Genomic DNA, 20,612 nt, shown 5'->3' on the forward strand with positions numbered 1-20,612 from the left:
GAGTCCATCCAAGCTTGCATTTGGCAGGTAATTTGCTATGGTCACGTCACCAGTCCATCTAACCTCATCTGAAATTTTACAAATATTTGGTAAACAATACATACAAAATAACACCTACCTGGTAAAAGGCTGGCAAGGAGGGCTCATCACAATCATGTCAAAAGATAATTTATTGAAGTCACTGAGTGTTATGCCCTAAAGAAATAAATGAAAAAAAGTCTTGTGTTCAAACTCGCAAAATTCTAATGAATTGTAATAATGTAATCATGTTTACATTATTTGTCATCCATCCCTTTATCATGAAATAGTTATTGTTGTTGAAGGCCACAGGGACGTTAGAGCCTCCCTCAGGCCTAGTACACATGTATATGGGTATTTTTGTAAACAGGGTTTTAGAAAAAAAAATCTCCTTTCAGACGTGTGTATTAGCACCACTTCAGAGGTAATCTCTGTCCATACAACACACCATAAAATGCATATCACATGAACATTCCAGTAAGAAAGGCAGTTGCATGCCATTGTTAACAGGAAGCAGATTGTATATTCTGGTCAGTTGCTTAGTTACAGTAAACACAATGAAAGATGCAGGGAAACGGGACTGCTCTTTACAGAATCTTTTTGGATAACCATAACCATTGTAAGCCCCAGTTGTTTGTCTCTTTTGTTTCTTTCTAAATATAATGTTAAACATTACAACATTCATTCCGTCAACATACAAACTCAAACACTGCAATATCATAACAAAATTCTCCACATTTGTCAACTATGCTACCAACACTGATAAGTGTGTGTCTGCATCGTTTCCAAAAATCCCTCTTTTTCTGCCAGTCCAGATGTAAACACTGACAACAACATTTCTTAATATCTTCACTTTAGAAGGAGTTTTCATTGCGTACAGAAGGCCAAATCACAGAAAAAACTTTGTTTCGAGAAATACCCATGTACGTGTGAACAGGGCCTGAGCATAAACAGTCGAATACCTTGGAAAAGTTGCCAGTCTATTGCAGGGCAACAGAAACCCACCTCAATGGTCTTGTTCCAGAGGGGGGTGTCGGGGAAATTGTGCCTGTAGATTTCATTAGCTGTTGTGTTTATGTCGATGGCAGCCACTACCTGGACAGGTATGCCACTCTCTGGAGAAAGAAAGAAAATCAGCTTATAAGCAACAGACAAAGATTTTCTAAACATAATTTGGCAATAGCAAACCCCTCTTGTGATGAAGCAGATAAAATGGCTGTGTGAACTTGATGTCAGTTAGCTAGCTAAAAAGAAACTGCCCGTAATTCATAACAGCACATAGAAGGCAGGGGAATTAAAAAAAGAGATCAAATAACAAAAAGAAAAGAGAGCACATAGTTTCCCCACAATCCAGACAGAGGACAGCTTGGAAGATTGGAAAGACAGCAACAGCATTCTATTTACAGCGGCCATGCATAGGGACTGGATCAATTAGTAAAGCAATACATGCCCTTAAAGCAAAACTGAATACACTGTAATAAACAAATAGCATAAAGTCAAGAAATACACCGAGTCAGAATTTGGTGAACTAAAGTAAGGAAAAAAATGTGGAAATCCAAAGGAGACCACAGAGCCTAGAAACTGGAGCACAATTTATGACCATGGTTAACAACTTTATAAAATTAGGCATCAAGAAAATGGTCCTAAAATAAGCTTGGCAGCAAAAAAAGTGTCATAGAAGGATGGCAGCTGATGTTTGACAAAACCATAAGGTTTACATCGGGATCCAGAAAATACTTAAGGAGAAAAGGGCTACCACTTCACTTACAGGTCCGTAAATCTCATTGTAACTGGGTGGCATCCCTAGTGACAAATTTGAAATTCCCCCCCAAATTACCACAACATTAGCTCTAAATGTATTGAAAATAACCCCAACATACTTAACAATGATTCTTGAGAATTTGGATAAAACAGGTTTCAATTAAAAAAAAAAAAAAAAAAAGTTTAAGTATTAACAAATCTAAAAGGTATATGTTAATAGAGCAGGGTCTCAGCAATCATGCAATATTTTGGTGCAGCCTCCTGAGTTTGGACTTTTGAGTAAATACGTTTTTTTCCTGTCATTACTTTGTGTTTGTCAACACCATCAGATGCCCTAAAAAGCTAATTATTCCTATTTATTTATGCTGCGATAGATTCAGAGCTTATGGCTATACCATTAAAGTACCAAGTACACATACAGTATATTCTATTAAATGTTGAATATTCACTTTTGTTAATTTTTTTTAATACTACTTCACATGTACTCCTTTAGACGTTTTATATATATATATATATATATATATATATATATATATATATATACAACTTTTATAACTAGCATTAAATCTACAAAATAAGGATTTTGGACATAAAAAACAAATTTTTTATTTTAAAGACAGAATTACTTAAATAAATCAACTACACTTGAGGAACAGATTGTACAACAAATTCATTTTTTTTTAAAAATGTCCATCTGATGGCGTTGACTCAGATCTGACGGTGTTGACACCTGTTGGTGGTGACTGAGGCCCAATTACAACAAACAATTACAACAATTTCACCACTCAAGTCAAGGTTGCATTGATTAATAATGTTATACAACAATTTGGTACTACAAATAACAATTTTCAGGCAAATTTGGATTTTGATTAAAAATAAAGGATTTTAATCATTATTATTATAATTATAATTATCGGAGTGCCTCTGAATTAGGGCTGTACAATTAATCACAAGCACAATATGACTAAGTGCAATATCCAAGTTCGCAAGAACAGCAATTATTTTATAAAAAGGTCAAATGTGTCACAAAACACAAAAAGTGTTATTAATTTTGTAGTGCTGCAGAGCTGCTGTGGCCTACAAAGCTTGTTCTCCAGATGTAATAAAACATGTTTGTTTGGCAGAGACCGGGAGAAATTTGCCACATTATCATGATTTTTCTAGTTTTTCAATGATAATAAAAATTGTGATGTAAAATGTAATCATCCATAATAATCATGAATTACATCGCGATTGCAATATCTGTCAAAATAATGGCAATATCACTTTTTGACCATATCGTACATTATATTACTTTGATTCAATTTTCAAATGAGAGTACTCGTAATATTGTTTCATTGACCACTGAGAACTGATGCAATATTGTTGCACTGACCACTGAGTACTCATGTATTATTGTTGCATTGACCACTGAGTACTCATGTAATATTGTTGCATTGACCACTGAGTACTCATGCAATATTGTTGCATTGACCACTGAGTACTCATGTAATATTGTTGCATTGACTACTGAGTAGTCATGGGTTGATATGTCAACATGTTGATAGTGTTGCGGCTGATGTGATCCCGTCACGAGATGGGCTCCAGTTTAATCTCTAGTTTGCTCTTTTTGCCATTGCTTTTTTTAGTTTGTTTATCTCTTTTATTATCCTGTAATATTTATTTTTCAAAGCTTTGAGCTTTTGAAATTTTGGGCATCTTGCATGTTTTGGTATTCTCTTTTTCTGTCACATCACGCCTCTACAGATAGCTGCTGTCTCGCCATAACTGCCTAAAATAAACAAATGAAGAGTCAGAATTTAATGGAATTACCATTCAATTAGTGACAGTGAAGTTAATTAGGTTTAATTTGATAAAATTTGGGTGAAATCTTATAAAATGGTTGTGAAATGATGCAACTACATTCATTCATAGCGTTTGTCATTGAGGGTCACATAAAATGTTGGGGATAAGTAGGCCTGTCGTGGAAGAAATAAAGGAGAAATCATGTATAATATAAATAAAGAGGTTGCAATTAAACATTACCATCAGACAGCAAATCTGACGGTTTTGACAAAAACACACTTTTTTCCAAGAAACTCGTGAGTTGTATACAGGAGCCATCTTGTTTTCTTTCTGTTGCTTGCTGTCTCTAGCTTCTTTTTAAAATGCATACATTTATGTCACAATTTAATATAGTCCTTTCTATATGAAAAAGACAGTGTTGACATGTCATGGTTGTGACAGTTGACACAGCAATAAATATGTAAAAATTATAGAAAAATTCCCAAACTTCTAGCAGCTTTTTCGACCTTGTTGCATTTAGCAAACATGGAGGATGGAAAGGAGGTCCTTGGGAAAATAGACCACATGGGTGTCTGATTTTATTGGTTTGTCATAAATATCTGACGGTGTTGACACATTTTGACTAACCACAAAGTAACAATAAATATTGTTGAAAATTCACTGCTTTTAGTTTAGTTTTTTATCAAATTGAAATGCTTTGGGTTTGTGGCCACTGGGCTGACATATAATTATACAATTATAAAACAAACATATGTTAAAATGTTACACTTTGTAAAATATCACATTTTAAGTAAGTCTCATTCTATGGTTGCTTATTTAGGCCCAATAATGTCTTCAAACGACACAAGTTAAATGTAACTTTTAGAAATAACATGTTATTTTAATGCAAACCTTTTTTTTTTTACGATGTTTCAAAGTCATGACAAATGAATGTGGTAGAGAGGTGAAGTAATCTGGTTTTGCCTAATTTTAGGTGGAAGCGGATGCGCAGGGACTTGTGAGCACAGGCTGTTGATATTCAGGTCATGCGGATGAAAGCAGACCAACGCAGACATGTAGAGGCAGAAGCAGCATAAATTGGCCTTTAGGTCAGAGATACACTTGCTTTTTAACTACGCAATCACATAGAAAACATGTGTATTGTGTAAACACAAACACTTTGTTAAAAGCCAGTATATCAACGGCCTTATGCCTTTGTCAAACCTTCGATGATGACTTTCAAAGTCATCAGATGGCTGTCTTTTTCACACTACACAACTTTCTGTCATGTGATTGTGAGTCTTGCAGTCTGCTTTGCACACTCCATGACTGAGCAGTGACAGGGGGTCACACGTTATAAGATCATGAGCTGCAACACAAATAAAACCTTTAAGTTAAAAAACATGAGCCCACAGTGGCACAAAATATTTTATATCTCAACTTTTTAGACAGCACATAATTATTTCACTTTAACATATTGCACAATGACATCTATATTTAATGTGGCACTTCTGAAAATAATACATATTTAATAACACAAGGGTTTCTTGATCTTAGATTGCACAAATATGAGACTATGAGACTAAAATTACTAAGTGAGGTGCAGTGGGGGTGGTGTTTTGGCCCCAGTCTGGAGGGGCTGCTATAAGTTTGAAGCCCCAAAGCTTCAAATATTCTGAGCACACACAGCTTCATAAGGCTTCATCTGCCTATCACTACAGTTTTTTTACGGAGAGACATTAGCTAATACAGTAACTTTTATGAGGTCAACATTACAGTTGCTGCTCTTTAAACAATTCGTATTTACGTTTAAATTGGTTACTTGTAATCCTGATTCTATTTATTTTCAAAATAAAAGTTGCAGTCGTGAGAAAGGAGTAGGAAAAACAGTGATCTGACCCATGTAACAGCATTGCACTGATGAAATTAATAAAAATTAATGGTGCTCCGATTGATCGGGCACCTAACGTTATCAGCTGTCATTTGTTATAAACAGTTTGGGAGGTCGCTATAATCTCCGATCAGAAGAGCCGATCAGATGACGCAAAACACGTGAGACAATTTATCCACACTTCATCTGTTGGTTTGGTCTTTTAACATGTAAAAACAAGAATACAATTTGTGGAATCGTCAGGGTGTGCCGAAAAATTGCGGGCACAGCCCTAAATGACCTCTCCAAGCTGCACAAAGAGAGGTCAGTGACCAAAGCCAGACTGATCCTGGCAGACCCAGATCACCCCTTGCACAGAGAGTTTAGGTTGCTTCCTTCCAGATGCAGATACCTGCTTCCGAGATGTAAGACCAATAGATGGAGAGATTCATTTGTCCCTGCAGTGATCAGGCTTTTAAATGACCTATGTTGAATGTTTTTTTGGATGTGTGTGTTGCATGTTTGCCACTTGCTGTGAAACAAGTTGCCCCTAGGGGATAATAAAGACTCTTGAACCTTGAACGAGTACGCACATAGACAGCCATATTAAGAATTACATCACATCAATCAGCTTCACAAGTCACATTTGGATTTCGAGAGCATGTCCCATGACCATGTTGAGCCAGGAACATGGAAAAGGTCATGAGGGATGCGCATTTACCCAGCTTATTGTGCATATACCCTCAAGCTCGCTGTGGCTGAAAGAGTTTTGTCACAGCATAGCATCAGTGATATCATAGTAGAAGACGCATCGTCATTTCAAACATTCCAAGCTTGCCTACTCTCGACTTCAAAGTATTCAGAAACAACTGGGCCAGCCTCTCCAAAGGCTATAGCAAGATGAGGATGTACCCACCCACCACGTGGAACCAGGCACGTGCACACATAGGGCCCAAGGGGCTTGAGCCCCTGCCCTTTTTGCCTCGTATTAAAAAGTGCCCTTTTTGTGTGTTGTGCATAGGGATGTAAAAAAAAAAAAACGGCGTTATAAAAACGCCACATTTATCTACCGTACGCATTTCCTTGTAATACGGTGTTGTGTGTGTGTGTTGAGCCTAAAGCCGCTTCTCTGTCCGCTGCGGCTCAGCTCCGTCTCTCACAGAGGGGCGAGAGAGAGAGAGAGAGAGAGAGAGAGAGAAGCCGCGGCCTCCTTGAGAACACGCACATAGATGAGACGTGACAGTGGAGCGACTTGAACCTTTGTGAGTTATAAATCCATTAACATAACTTCCTTGTAGGGGCTAACAAGTCGCCTTCCACTCATTCAACGTGCTTAAATATGAGTCATATTTCAGAAAAGCGCCCATTTGTGCTTGTTAAGCTGTCTGCTTGTTAATGAGAGTTATGAATAATCTAATATGACAGCTGTCTGTGTAACCTATTTATCTTGCCACAAATCTTAAACTTCTTCCAGATATTGAGTTTATTGTGACTTTGCTGTTGTAAACATTGCTGTTCCTGCTAACATTCACAGTAGCAGTCACAGTAGTAATTTCTTGGTTTTGTCACATTTTAGATGTGTAGCCTGTATTTCTAGTTTGCACTTGCCCTCCCATGATTTTCTTTTTGTTATGCAAGCTGTGTTAATGTGCAACCTTGGAAAAAATATATTAGTCTTAGCTTGGCAGTTCAGACGTCATGACTCGGTTTCTGGAAGTCGGGAAATTGGTCTAGCTTATTGTCTAGCTAATATAGGTCTCAGGCTACATTAGCTATGTGTGTGTGTGTGTGTGTGTGTGTGTGACAAGACAGTAATGATGCTGTACCATTTTATATGCTGTCTTACTGTAGGGTTGCTTTAGTAGTAGTAGCACTAGTAGTAGTACTAGTAGAAGTTGCAGTTGATTTAATGCTTCTGCATTTATGCAAATACAACTACTACTGCTACTACTACTGTAGGCTAATAAAATTATTGCTTTTAAGAATTGCAGCTGAATTGCATGTCTTCCAAACCTCAGTATTATGATAATGTAAATAAACTCATGTTGACAATAATTTGTTGACACAAAAGAAATGGCAATTGCATATCACTCAGAGCTACACAGGATACACCGCTAAGTAGTTAGCTTTCTATAAGTACTTTGTTTATTAATTTTACATTAATCTACATATTGTGTTATTAAGGCTTGAAAAAAATGTGGGCCCGCACATAGTGCCCTTTTCTGACTTTGAGCCCCTGCCCCTCTATAATCATGTGCACGTCTCTGCGTGGAACAGTATTTTATACATGCTACAGACAACAGCTGATAATGACTTGCCTTGCATGTTCACCAGCAGCCAGTGGAAGTTAGTGGAAAACATGATTTCCCTGCTTGCCCCGTTTGAAGAGCTCACACAACAAATTAGCTCATCAACTGATCAGCTGCAGGTGTTCTACCATCCATCAGAACGTTAACTCATCTTCTTGAGTAAACAACAGACTGACTACAGTGTGAAAAGCCACCCTGTTGGAAGTGGTCCAGAAGAGACGCGTTCACCCAGCAGTGGTTGGTTGGCCAGAGAGAGTAGGTGGTTTGCACGTGACATAACAGCTGTGTTTGTTCTGGTCTCTGCTAGCGCTGAAGTTTTAGGTTTTGTCGAGCCAGCTCACGCAAAGAAAGCCTGACTGTACCCTCAGGTATGAGCCGCTGCTCGCTCATCTCAAACGAGTCTATCGCCAGAGGGAATAATGACGAATTCACCGGTTTACGGGCAAAATGGATGACGAGCACACGGTCCGCTTTTGACAATAGTTTTGCGCACGATAAGCCACATCAGAGAAAATCTGTCTCTTCACTTGGTACGGTTTAGCATTTCCAATAAAAAAAAAACAATCAATCAATCTATCAACGATTAGCTTACCCTTTAGAGCGTAATGCATCCCCCCTATCCCACTGAAAAGCTCAAGCACCCGGAGATTCTGCATGACACACGGTCAATGATGGCACTGCAGGCCTGTTGTCGTTAAACATCATGCCTCACAGTGCTTCCTTCTTTTTCGCGTTTTATTGGCGGCTGGCAAAAAACGAATTGATGCATTACTGCCACCAACTGGTATGGAGTGTGGATCAGAAGGACAAGAAAGATAAAAACAACAACTGATAACACTCATTTCTTGAATTCTGTTATAGAATGTCTATGAGGTTAAAGTATTTTTATTTACCTGAGGTTTTGAGTCATGTGCCTTCTCTCTTGCTCATATCTCGGACAGTGTGCCACAACATGCATCCTTTCCTCTCTTTTTTCCTTTTTGCTTTTGTTTCGAAGGTAAGACATTCAAACCGAAAGTACTGACTTCCATTAAAAAAACAAACAATAACTTTACTCCTGATATATATATATATATATATATATATATATATATATATATATATATATATATATATATTTTTTTTTTTTTTTTTACATACAAATAGGGCAACAGTGCCCCCCAGGGACAGATGGATAACCTAGATGATTGTATGAAATACACACTTCTAAATATTTTAAATTAATAAGATAAAGTAAGGAGACGAGATATAGGTCGGCTAAATAGTGATATTAGTTACAAATGTAGGCTAAAAGAGGATATTTCGAATATAAAACATTGCATATCCAGAAATAAATAATAAACCAGTCTCCAGCGGGAGAAGTTTATTTCTAAAGCACATATCAAAACAACAAACATGACCAAAGTGCTTTACAAAGAGATTGTATTTACACACAAGAATGTTCAAATAAAAACACAGAATTTAAGTAAACCGCATTAATAGATTTAATCATAGTAAACAGCATTACATGAAATAAATACACAAATAAAATACAAAGAAGATAAAACCCGTCGGAAAAGATGGGGCTTGTGACGGAGCACTTTATTGGATTTGTGTGGCATCTTTTAATACTGATCCTTTGGATGTATTAACATTCTCAACGTTATTTTCATGGTGTACTGCTCATCGGCAACATTTTCGAAGGATGGCTGTTAGGCAGCTGCTGCCATCCAGCTCTGAGCAGCCTGCGGACCGCAGACCGAGTTTCTCGAGCTCTCAACAAGAGGTGTGGCTGAACACATCTAGGAGCAGGAAGTACCCTATTATGGAATGGTGACTTTCACATAAACTTCCGGTAGGGTGTGAGCTTGAAGCGAAGACTCTATCAGTCATCAAAAAGCTAATATATTTTTTGTTTTTCATTCCTCGTTTCAAAACCGTAAGCATCTTAAGTAGGCTACTTACCATCGTATCAACAGCTGCTTTCAGTTTCTCCTGACGCGTGTTGTTGTTGGGTTTCCGCTCACATAAAGTTACATTGTACGAATACCGACTTTTCTAACGACACTCTGTACTGTTTTGGATCGGTGCTTTCAGAAAAATGTCCAAGTCTTTGAAGAAGATAGTGGAGGAAAGTCGGGACAAGAACCTGCCAGAGGTGGAGATGTGCGACCGGGGCATTTCGAACATGCTGGACATTCCAGGACTATGTAAGAGAACGACTCAATTTTCACCGCGACACTATATTAAACATGCTGTTTCAACCACTATTATGCTTTAGTTGAAGACAGAGGCGTTGGTAGGAGCTTTCAACATTGGGGGCTTAGCCCAGCCTAGAAATATTTTAGATTTTCACCCTATAATTGCATCAATATGAATTTATTTTTAGAGGAAAATGAGATGTGAGACACTGCTCGGACACATTTGAACGGTGACAAACTGTGTTAACTTTGTGGCTTATCTATCTCATACTATCCCCTTATTCAACTCCTCAGTAGCTCTTCTGGTGTCTCATCTGTCTGTGGTTCTCCTCTCCTCTCCTTGTTCTCTGTCCTGGTCATAAAAAGGATGCAGCATGCATACCAACCAAAATCAGATCTCTTATATTTACAAAGGCAAAGTAAAGTCATTCTACTTTATTTCTGTGTATCTTTCCTATGCTCAAAGTTGTGGGAACTAGAGGTACCGAGGGGGCTGCAGCAGCCCCCCAAAAATAAATGATAAATAAAAATACAATTTACAAGAAGGCCCAAATAATGAAGAATTTTTCAGAATCAGCGCTTCACTAAGTTTACAAAGTTTCTCTTAACTCAACGATTCATAAAACTGAGCAATTTTAATTTTTATCCTCCCTCATCTCCTTGATGTTGGTGACTGTAGTTGATGTGGCTGCTTTACCCTTCAGTATGTTTGTGTTCAAGTTTGCTGTCTGTCGTAGTGTAAAAGCTAGTCACTCAATTCAATACAAGAAACATGAATGTCATGCACCATTTACTATGACGTCATCATATAGACTGACCACTCAGCACCCCCAACTATGACTGATTTCCCATGGCCCTGCCTACGCGTCATGTTAATATCACAGTGAGTGCAGGCTAGCTAGACCAGTGGTTCTCATAGGGTATGCTGCTTTGGGAGCTGGCCAGGTGGGAATTACTTAACTATGATCAGTGGTAAAAGAATTGGTCAGATTTTTTACTTTAATAAAAGTGGCCACAGTGTAAAAATATTCCTGTCCTGTCCTGTAGTTAAAATCGTACTTAAGTAAAAGTAGCAAAACACACTAGGCGGTTTTTTATGTGCTGCTAAAATGGCACAGAAAATGCAGGACTCTGCTGCCCACTAGCTGCTATAAGCGAACTAGCTGTCTTCATGCCAATACCAATACGAATTTGCAGTGCCCTGTTGGTTTAAACTGATGTATTTGCAAGGTCTTGCCAGCAAGCCATTTGAGACCGAGGGGATAGATGGACCTGCACGGCGGAAATGTTAAGTCTTGTGCTGAGTAACAAGCTAGTGAATGTAACTGACGCTGACACAGCACTGTGGAGCAAGAGACAAATATGGTAACAACGTGAGATGATGGCCCAGTCAGAAGTAGTCAGTTCAATTTATCATTACAGATTGTCTATTTGTAATAAATTAATATTCTGTAATCCCTGATTGGGATTATGTTGGGTGATGCAACGCCATTTGTTTTGAGCCCTACGACATAAGTGCTATCAGCAAAAAGAGCTAACAGTTTACAGCTGACAGTGCTAATAGCTTACAGCGGAGTTAAACACATTGCAGGACTGAGAGTTTCTGTTCAGAGGAACATGGAGTGTTAAATGGTGAACTGCAGTTTAATGATAATACAAATCAGTACAATGACTGAGACAACTGGGAATGAGAAACAGAATTTGGAATTTTCTTAATTCTGTTTTTTACAGTTAACTTTTCATTTTGTGTTACACCTGTTTCTTTAAATCAATGTAAAATAAATATATAGTTATTTTTTTCCTATATAATTATTTTATTATCGCACAAATAACTATCAGTGACAGTCAAGACAAGAAACTGTGGAAGTTAACAGCTAACAGATGAACTCAGATAGTCTTAAAACTGTATTTACTGTAATAACACATTCGATTAAAATGACCAGCAACAAACTGTAGCAACCTAGTTAAGCTAACATTAATGTTAGTTTGCTATCAGAGGATGGTAAGATGATTAGCTAGTGCCCCAAACTGACAAATGTAGATAACCCAATGTTACCTGAAATATTGAGCTTATATTTATCATATTACAAATTAGGGTTGGGCCGATGATCGAAACAGCCATTGACTACTAATCCCTGACCATCATAACATCGTGATTTAAAATGCTCCCCACCAGAGAGCCTAATTAAGTGGCGTGTCCACTCAGAGTTGCCGTGGGGCAAGAGTTGTTGTTGTTTGTGATATGATATTTTCTTATTCAACCAGCTCAGTTAGGCGAACCCCCAGACACTCGGTTACATTTGTGGCATCAGTGTTTCTTTTCCCGTAGGCCGCTGTTTCTCTCAGTCACGTCGTTTTTACACAGAGTTTTCTTAGCTTAGCTGCCTTGGCTAGTCGGCCAACGTTGTTTTATGCATGTGAAGCTGAACAAAGCTAAGTTATGGACATGTGGTGCGGAGACAAGGACACTTTTAAACCTGGCACAAGGATGCATGTCGGTGGATAGTTTCCTCTGCAGGATGAGACAGTTGGAGATTCATGTCAGAGAAATGATGGGAAACAGCGGCGGCTACAGTGGTGAGCTAATACGCAACTGCTGCCTTACGACAACACTGAGGGGACATGCTGCCTTAAATTCGTAAACAAAGATGTCATTGTCCATCATGATGTTTCACTGTAGACATCGCATTTGGCAGACATCGCCCAACCTTATTACAAAGTGTACACATATTGCTGCTTACAACAGGTTGTTTTAGTTTTTAACACTACTCACATAAGAAAATGAGCCACCACTTTTTTCCTGGACTGGCTGTGTTCCCAGTCCACAACCTAGCAGTGGCTTATTTAAACCTTATACATGTAAAGGCTTCTGTGTAGAGGCTATGCTTGGCAAATATATGTGTTCTAATTGCGTGGTGTCTATTGCTAGTCGTGTTATAGAAATAAAGTCTCTAAGGGCGCAGTCCCACTTGACCCAGTTGCTCTGTACTGTGCCAAAGCATGATTGTCCCTCCTCCCAAGTCCCCTGCTGGCCTGCACTCACATTGCTCTGGCTGCAACCAGACCTGAGCACGGTTACCTCTTGTACATACGTCATGAAGTGTCAAGAGAACATGACTAACTTTACTGACTTTTTTTGTGGCTTATTTTGTGTTGTTGTGGTCACAGACTGCCCTCTCACATTCCTGGATTTCTTGATTATGCAAGGCGGCGTAATACACATGACTTTACTTTATGTCCCTGTTGTGCATCTGTGCTTGTGCTCATGCATGAGCAATCGTACTGTGCCAAAGCACACCTCTTCCAACCGTGCCCTTTAGCTGTTGTGTGTATTCTCTTCATGTCTGTGACATAGTCTACAGATACAGACATTAAAACTGTAGTGAAATGCTGGTATAATGTGCATATGACTGTATACAGGTCATTTTCAGGTCGATTTTTGCTGAGAACCACATGCGTGTCGCGGTAGAAATAGAGAATCTCTAGATCAGGCGACGCAGCAGCCAAGCTTGACACGCGTTCTGCGCATGTGTGAAAAGCAATACCTCTCTGCCGATATACTTCTTATCAACTACTGAACCTCACAAGGAAAATTTTACTGCCAAGCAGTCCAATGCTGTCTATGAAGCACTAATTATTTTTACACTCTTGTAAATTTGGCAAATGTAATACATTAGGTAATTCCTTCTTCTATATAAAAACAATGGGCCTCATGCAGCAACATTCTCTAAAATTTCTTATATCTAAATAAGTCATAAAAATAAATCAATAAGTCAACTCCAGATGCACCAAACTTTCTTACCATCCAAATCTGCTCTAACCCAGGTGTGCTGAATGATGAATCCCACTTGATTGTAAATTGGAGGCATGTGGCCAATTGTTTGTAATTAGCATAGGTAATGCCCACTAAACACCATAAGGGCAGGTGTTGTGCCGTGTGCAAATAGCTGACACTGGCACAGCGACTTTAGAGATGCCACCAAAAAAGGGTAGTAAGAAGAAGAGGAAACTGAGGTATTGTTAAATCAAATAAAACAATGTAAGCATGTGACCTTCCACAGCATCAGCACTAGCGGTACAGGAACTTAAGAAACACAGCAATTACAAAACATCTGTGATGCTGTGAATTGTGCGGTCTACCACAGAGCGGGTGCGCACATGCCGGTGGTTGTAAGAGCCCTCCTGTCTAGTCTGGGGATTTGCCGGGGGGTCATCAGCCACGGAGTGAGGGCATAGCCTTGGTCACCTATGTTACATTTTTATAAAATTGAGTTTTATAAAAGTTCAAATGGATGGTGGTTTTTAGAATTACAAATCACTTACCAATCAGCCACCCATCTCCACCAGCTCCATGAGCCAGACGCATCCTCACGGAACTATTCTGCAGCACAAAGGAGTTGTGTGCTCCCCATGGCCAACGGGCCAAGGCATTCATTTTTTGATGTTCCTATAATTTAAAACATATGTTTCCGTGCATTGGACAAACAAATTGTAGTAATTGTGTAAATGTTTTTCTCTTGTCTTGGTAAGAGTGCTCTCGACCACTCTTCTTGAGAGAAGAGCAAAAATAAGAAAACATTGGTGAATCCCACAAATCAATGGGTACAGACAAAATAAAATAAAATCATGGATACGAGCAAAAATAAGAGAAAATTTGTTCGTATATCGCTTCTTGCATGAGGCCCATTGAGTCACTCTGTCTAGGTGTGTTGCTGTGCCAGTGTGTAAGATGCTCTGTGACTGGATAAATTATATGCTTTGTTAACAGCTGAACCCCCCGTTCCTGACGAGGTGTAAGATTGACGACCGAGTTAGCTTAAGACCAGGCGTAAGCACTGTTGGTGCAACTGAACATTTATGGGAGCACGAGACAGAGAAAGCCAAGTATTGTGTGACATCACAAGAAGCTTTATGGAACACTGTCATTCATGCTGTGATCACATCAGTCATGAGGTTTTGCACCAACTTGTGGAGTCATTAAAGATATTCTGAAGTCCATAAGGATTTTTCAAAGATTCAACTTTTCACTCAAATTGTTAAGCTCATATTATTGTTTGTAATAAATTTGAAACAAATGCAAAACAGAAGTATTTTGACGAGTGGTCTGACTTCTTGACTCTAATAATCTTTTGTCTGAAGTTTATCTCTCCTTACTCAAGTCTGGCCCTCCGATCTACTGGCTCAGTTGGATGGTCCAAATGTACAAAAATTATCCATATAAGTGCCTTTTCTGTGTAGAAAACTACATGTCATGATTTTTAAACATTTAAATCTAGATAATAGATAAATAAGATTTGCATTGCTTTTTTGTGATTTTGCCTGTTTAATCACTTCTATTCCTTTGCCTTACTAATATTGCCATTTTGTGTTTTGCATTTTGTGTTACGCCTTCCTTTTTTAACTTCTCCTTAGGCGAAGCCTTTCTTGTGTTTGGCTTGAATGTTATGTGTTTATTCTGTTATATTGTCTTCCTGAGTTTCCTGCTTCTGCTTGTCTGTCAAAGCACTTTATAAACTGCAAAGTTTATTATTATTATTATTATTATTATTATTATTATTATTATTATTATTATGAGTAAACAAACTGCTGAGTTAGTTGATGTTGATGTTCTATGTCATTTCAGTCACCCTGTCTAACATCACTCAGCTGGTCCTTAGCCACAACAAGCTCTCAGGTAAGCTGCTTCCTTCATCCTCTGCTCTCACAGACAACAGCAGTGAATTCAATCTGTGGATGTGTGACATCACTTTCTACAACAGGACAGGAGCTATGTCAAATTTGTAGCAAGAATGCCCTTATTATATCAAAATATTTACCGATGATTAATAGGCCTGGAATGGTACGCAACATGATTTCAAAAGTTAGGCAACATCAGAATTTAACATCTATTTACCATCCTCAAAACAATAGCAAAGTAATTAGTTCATTCTCAATTGGAGGTAGCTACTCAGTTCTTGACTTGCCCTAATACTTCACACACACAATCCACATAATCTAGTTGTTTGTAAATAATGGGTCTGTAACATTACCCATCAAGCAATTTTGCATTTAAAAGAGATCTCATAGCCATCTTTATGTAGACCTGACGTCTAAAACACAGCTAAATTTGGGCTTTAAATGAAAGTTTAGTTGATGTCTAACTCAGAAGTCACAATTAACTGAGTTTCTTCAATCACTGACTGAATTCTGACAATGATACAATGATAGAAACATCTGGAGGCTGTCAGTCATTTTCAAAGATTAGAATTCTGAGGACAAGCAGTGTCAATAACCACACGTAGACCACCTACAGTAGTCCTCCCAGAGGCCTTAAACTTAGTCTGTGATCACCCTAGGTCACAGAGGGATGCAGCTGCACACCAATGTAGAAGGAGCACGTGCTGCAGGATCGACTTCAAAATCAAAGTGTGGGTTTCAGAACAAAACTAAAACAGCCATGAGAACTCCAAGGCAATGACAAAAAACGCCATGACAATCATCTCTGCAGGAATCCCCCTTGGTGCATTTGATTACGTTCAAGCGTGCACTAAAGCAACATTATGTAGAAATCGCCATGTTGTGCCATCTTGCGCCCCCCACAGTTTCTGAGTGCAACACCATTGTTGCAAATACAAATTTCAGGTCTGTAACAATTTGTCATACGTAATGTAGGTGCTAACTGGGTCATTCCATGCCAACTCACCCTAAATCAAGAACCTTTCCCAGTTCACGTCATGGATTTTCTTGAAAAAATTCATGTTGAAACCTGTTCAGTTCAAGGCACCATGCAAAATCCTATAGCTGTACTTCAAATACTTTTTAAGTTATGCATTTTTGAAGTTTGGCCCTCATTTCAGTATTTCAGTATTATTATTTATGTGTATTCTAAACCTCACCAATTGCCTTTTTTAAGTGTTGATATTCATTGCATATAAAAAGATGTTATATTACTGCTTCATCGTTTATGTTTTTTTTTAAAAATATAGCTATTTTTTTGCACTTTTCACTGGCTGTGCTGCTTTCAGTGGTTTTATTTCATCACCAGATATTTGTACTGTGTTGATTTCAAGGTTTTCTATCTGCCTGATACCTGTAGAGCCTGTTCATCACTGGGTTCTGGAAATGTGCAAGTTGAAATGGCTTGGTTCATTGCATACCAGATGTCATTCTGTTCTGTATGTTTGGACAAAATCTTAATCTTAGTTCTTAAACTCAATACACACATATTATTTCACAGTTACAAACTCTCTGAACTGATTTCTGACAACAACTCAGCCAAACAAAAATTCAACTTCTCCATAGGCTGTTTTGTGACAGTTGGCCTCTGCCTCTAGGATTTTCTAATGGAGCAGGGCTCCATGATCTCTCTATAACATCAGACTGCTTAATGATGAAATAAATTATGATTGCCCATTCTGGTTATATTGCAATCCATTTTGCAGTAACCCACCCAAACCTGTTTCAGGTGGGATTATTCCAGACTTACTTTATTGGTTTCAATTGCTGTATTGGTTTTAATGTATTTGAATTTAGAAATTAGCTCAGAATTTGAAATTGTGAAATATTACATGTGTTTTGTGAGTATTGTATGTAATGTGTGTAAGGAATTAAGATTAATATGTTGTCCAGATACACATAACTAGATGACATCATCTAGTATGCAACAGACCAAACCATTACAAGATGTAACTTTACAGAACCCAATGAAAACAAGGGTGAGTAGGTATCAGACCAATAGAAAACCTTGAAGTGAACACAGTACAAATATCTACTGATGAAACAAAACCACTGAATGTGATATATCAGCCAGTGAAAAGTGTGAAAAATTAGCGAATTAAAAAAATTAATAAACAATGAGGGAATGATATAGCAACTTGATTTTTTTATATATATGCAATGAATATCAACACTTTCACATACTAAAGTTTCAAGGAAATTAAAATAATCCTTCTTGGGAAAATCTACACTCAAAGTAATCCAATAAGTGGGGTTTTTTTTTAGCTGTAAAGCTATATTTAACGAGATCTGTGGCACTCAGTTTTTTATGCAGGACCAAATAACTTAACATTAATAGGATAGAGAACCAAAATTTGGTTGAAAGAAATTGAACTACTAGTGGAGATATGATTTTTTGAAAATGACAGATTGTTCATCCTGGTTAAAAGTGACTTCCTATTTTGCAGCTGCTGATATACAGAACATAAACATGAAATACTAACCCATCCTGTTGGCGGATGTTTTAAATAATCAGTTAAGTTTATCAGCTATTCCTCCTGTGCAAATGCGCATGTTAGTGTAGAGATACCCATGTCATTTATACACTGCTGGAGGATCACTGCAGGCAATGTCATTAATATTTTCCTCATTAAGGATGCATTTCATGCCTCTCATCCCCCCTGTTATTAATCAGAATCCTAATTTTTATGACCTGTCCCGTCTGACCCATGGTTAGCAGCACTCCTCCTCCACCCCAGTCAAATATCAGTGTACTTTTTTTTTTTTTTTTTTTTAAACTCTTTATTTGTAATTTTCCAACTATCATATAAAACAATCATAATCTTTGTTTTACAAATAACCATATAAAAACAATCCCAACAAAGACGCAAAGACATATCAAACCCAAAAAAAAAGACTGACAAACTCGTCACGGACAACGGACAAACCCAAAAAAACAGACAACCAAACAAAACAAAAACAAAACAAACAAGCAAACAAACAAAAACAAAGAAACAAAACAAGTGCACCTAGCATAATTTATCGCAGGATTGTCCAAGGGCAGGTTTAAATGTTCAGAATTCCAGTTCCAGACCAGGTAAATTGTTCACATAAGTTATTAGAGGGTTCCAGGTTTTGTAGAATCTGTTGATGGAACCGTTGAGGGTACATCTGATCTTTTCCAGCTTAACGTTCTGCATAACGTCCCTGATCCAGTGGTGGTGTGATGGAGGAGTAACAGCCTTCCATTTAAATAAAATCAAGCGTCTGGCTATTAAGGAGGAAAAGGCGATGACCCTCTGTAAATGAACTAGGGATGGGCATTTCGAGTAATTTTCTAACCGAGTACCCGAACCTGGTCCTAATCGAGTAACCGAGTAATAAAATATATGACTCATAAATGCGCTCTGTCCATCAGACAGCGCATTGCTGACACACAGCGTCGTCAGACAAAATATCAGGTGGTTAATAAGAGTAGATTGGAGTTTAAGATGCACATATGAGTTTATGACTGGGGAAAAAAAAAGTTTCCCCTCTGGACGGAGCGCATTTATACCCCGGATTTTTTTTTTTTTTTTTTTCAGTAATTAGCGGTGCTTATGCTTTCGTGTTTCTTGAACCTTAAGTGGTTTCGCATCGAACTCGTTGAGTGGTTGTAAGCCAGTTTAAGGTTACAAATGCGGTTACATGCTGCTATTCCGACATGCCGCTATTTAGACAGTGACCTGTAATTGTCGGAATAGCGGCATTAAAGTTATTTTTCAAGCGTCCCACTATTTCGACATTGTTTTTTGCCATTGTCGGAGACTTGTCGGAATAGCGGCATGTCTAAAGAGAGACATGTCTGAATAGCAGGCGGACCCCGAAATATTGCATACATGTTAATTTACGCATTATTTATTAGGATTTACGGGAGATTTCCTGATAGTAGTGATCACACACGGCAACAGAGCAACCATCTTGATGTAAATAAACGATCTTTGGCAGATCATGTTTTCCCATTGGATTTTAGCCCGTCATGTGACGGCACACGGGTCCCTATTGGACAGGCTTGACTGCTCGGCTTCTGGGTAAGCTAACGCTACAAACACACCGGTGGGGTCGGTGTAAAGGCTGAAATAGACGAGAGACAGAGCGACTATACACCCGGCATCGCCGACAATGAAATAATCCTAGGTTAACCGGTTAATAATTCGTAACCGATTAGCAGATTGTCTACTCGGGTACCCGAGTATCCGAGTAACCGTGCACATCCCTAAAATGAACAGGGGGGACAGATCCTGTTGGATCAGAAAACAAACCAAAAACAGCAATCAAGGGAGAAGGTGAGATATTATAGGCATAAGCATTAGAGATGACTTCAAAAAAGGATGACCAGAAAGGGACAAGTTTCGGACAAGACCAGAACATATGGTAGGAGGTAGCTGGGGTCTGTTTGCATCTGTCGCATAATGGGTCTACGTTCGGAAATATTTTTGCTAATTTAGCTTTTGAGAAGTGTAACCTATGTAACACTTTAAACTGTATTAAAGCATGTCTGGAACATATGGAAGAAGAGTAGACTCTAGTAAGAGCCATATCCCATTCCTCATCGGACAGCTGGGCCCCTAAGTCATTTTCCCACTGTTCTCGAATATGTGAAATAGAGAGGTTACAGCTGTCCATAATATGGGAATAAATAAATGATATTCTACTCTCATTCAGCGTATTGACCCTTAATAGGGAATCCAAACAGGAAGAAGAGGGAAGTGTAGGAAAATTAGCAAACTTTTTGCGGGTAAAATCTCTAATTTGCAAGTATCGCAAAAAATCATTATTGGTCAGACCGAATTTTTTGGATAGTTGTTCAAAGCTAGCAAAAGTATCATTGACATAAAGGTCCTCAATACTATGAATGCCCTTGTCATACCAAGTTTTGAAGCCATTATCCAATAAAGATGGTTGAAAAAGATGATTATGCATTATCGGTGAGTGAAGAGAAATACTCTGAATACCCAGACATCTTTTGAACTGATT

At 38.3% G+C, this 20,612-nt stretch overlaps 2 protein-coding genes across 6 annotated transcripts in view; one reads left to right on the forward strand and one right to left on the reverse strand.

Moving 5' to 3' along the window:
• Positions 1-8,444, reverse strand: part of trdmt1 (tRNA aspartic acid methyltransferase 1) — a 21,761-nt gene extending 13,317 nt beyond the window's left edge. The window contains exons 1-3 of one of the 3 annotated variants that reach the window (XM_084340832.1): positions 7,732-7,808; positions 1,024-1,133; positions 119-195 (exon numbers count right to left, since the gene is read on the reverse strand). In XM_084340832.1, coding sequence (XP_084196958.1) covers positions 119-195; positions 1,024-1,133; positions 7,732-7,774 — 230 coding nt within the window. In that variant the 5' untranslated portion in view covers positions 7,775-7,808. Of the gene's footprint in view, positions 1-118; positions 196-1,023; positions 1,134-4,767; positions 4,851-7,731; positions 7,809-8,314 lie in introns of those variants that run through there. The other 2 variants (XM_084340833.1, XM_084340831.1) reach the window with 2 other exon arrangements.
• The window catches only part of rsu1 (Ras suppressor protein 1), a 168,128-nt gene continuing 155,408 nt past the window's right edge, over positions 7,893-20,612 (forward strand). For 2 of the 3 annotated variants that reach the window (XM_084340834.1, XM_084340836.1), the window contains exons 1-3: positions 9,545-9,640; positions 9,799-9,911; positions 15,526-15,576. In XM_084340834.1, the coding sequence (XP_084196960.1) occupies positions 9,803-9,911; positions 15,526-15,576 (160 nt within the window). In that variant the 5' untranslated portion in view covers positions 9,545-9,640; positions 9,799-9,802. Of the gene's footprint in view, positions 7,978-9,544; positions 9,641-9,798; positions 9,912-15,525; positions 15,577-20,612 lie in introns of those variants that run through there. The other variant, XM_084340835.1, reaches the window with a different exon arrangement.

The sequence above is a fragment of the Pagrus pagrus genome, assembly GCF_965226575.1.
Source record: "Pagrus pagrus genome assembly, chromosome: 20".
NCBI lineage: Eukaryota > Metazoa > Chordata > Actinopteri > Spariformes > Sparidae > Pagrus > Pagrus pagrus.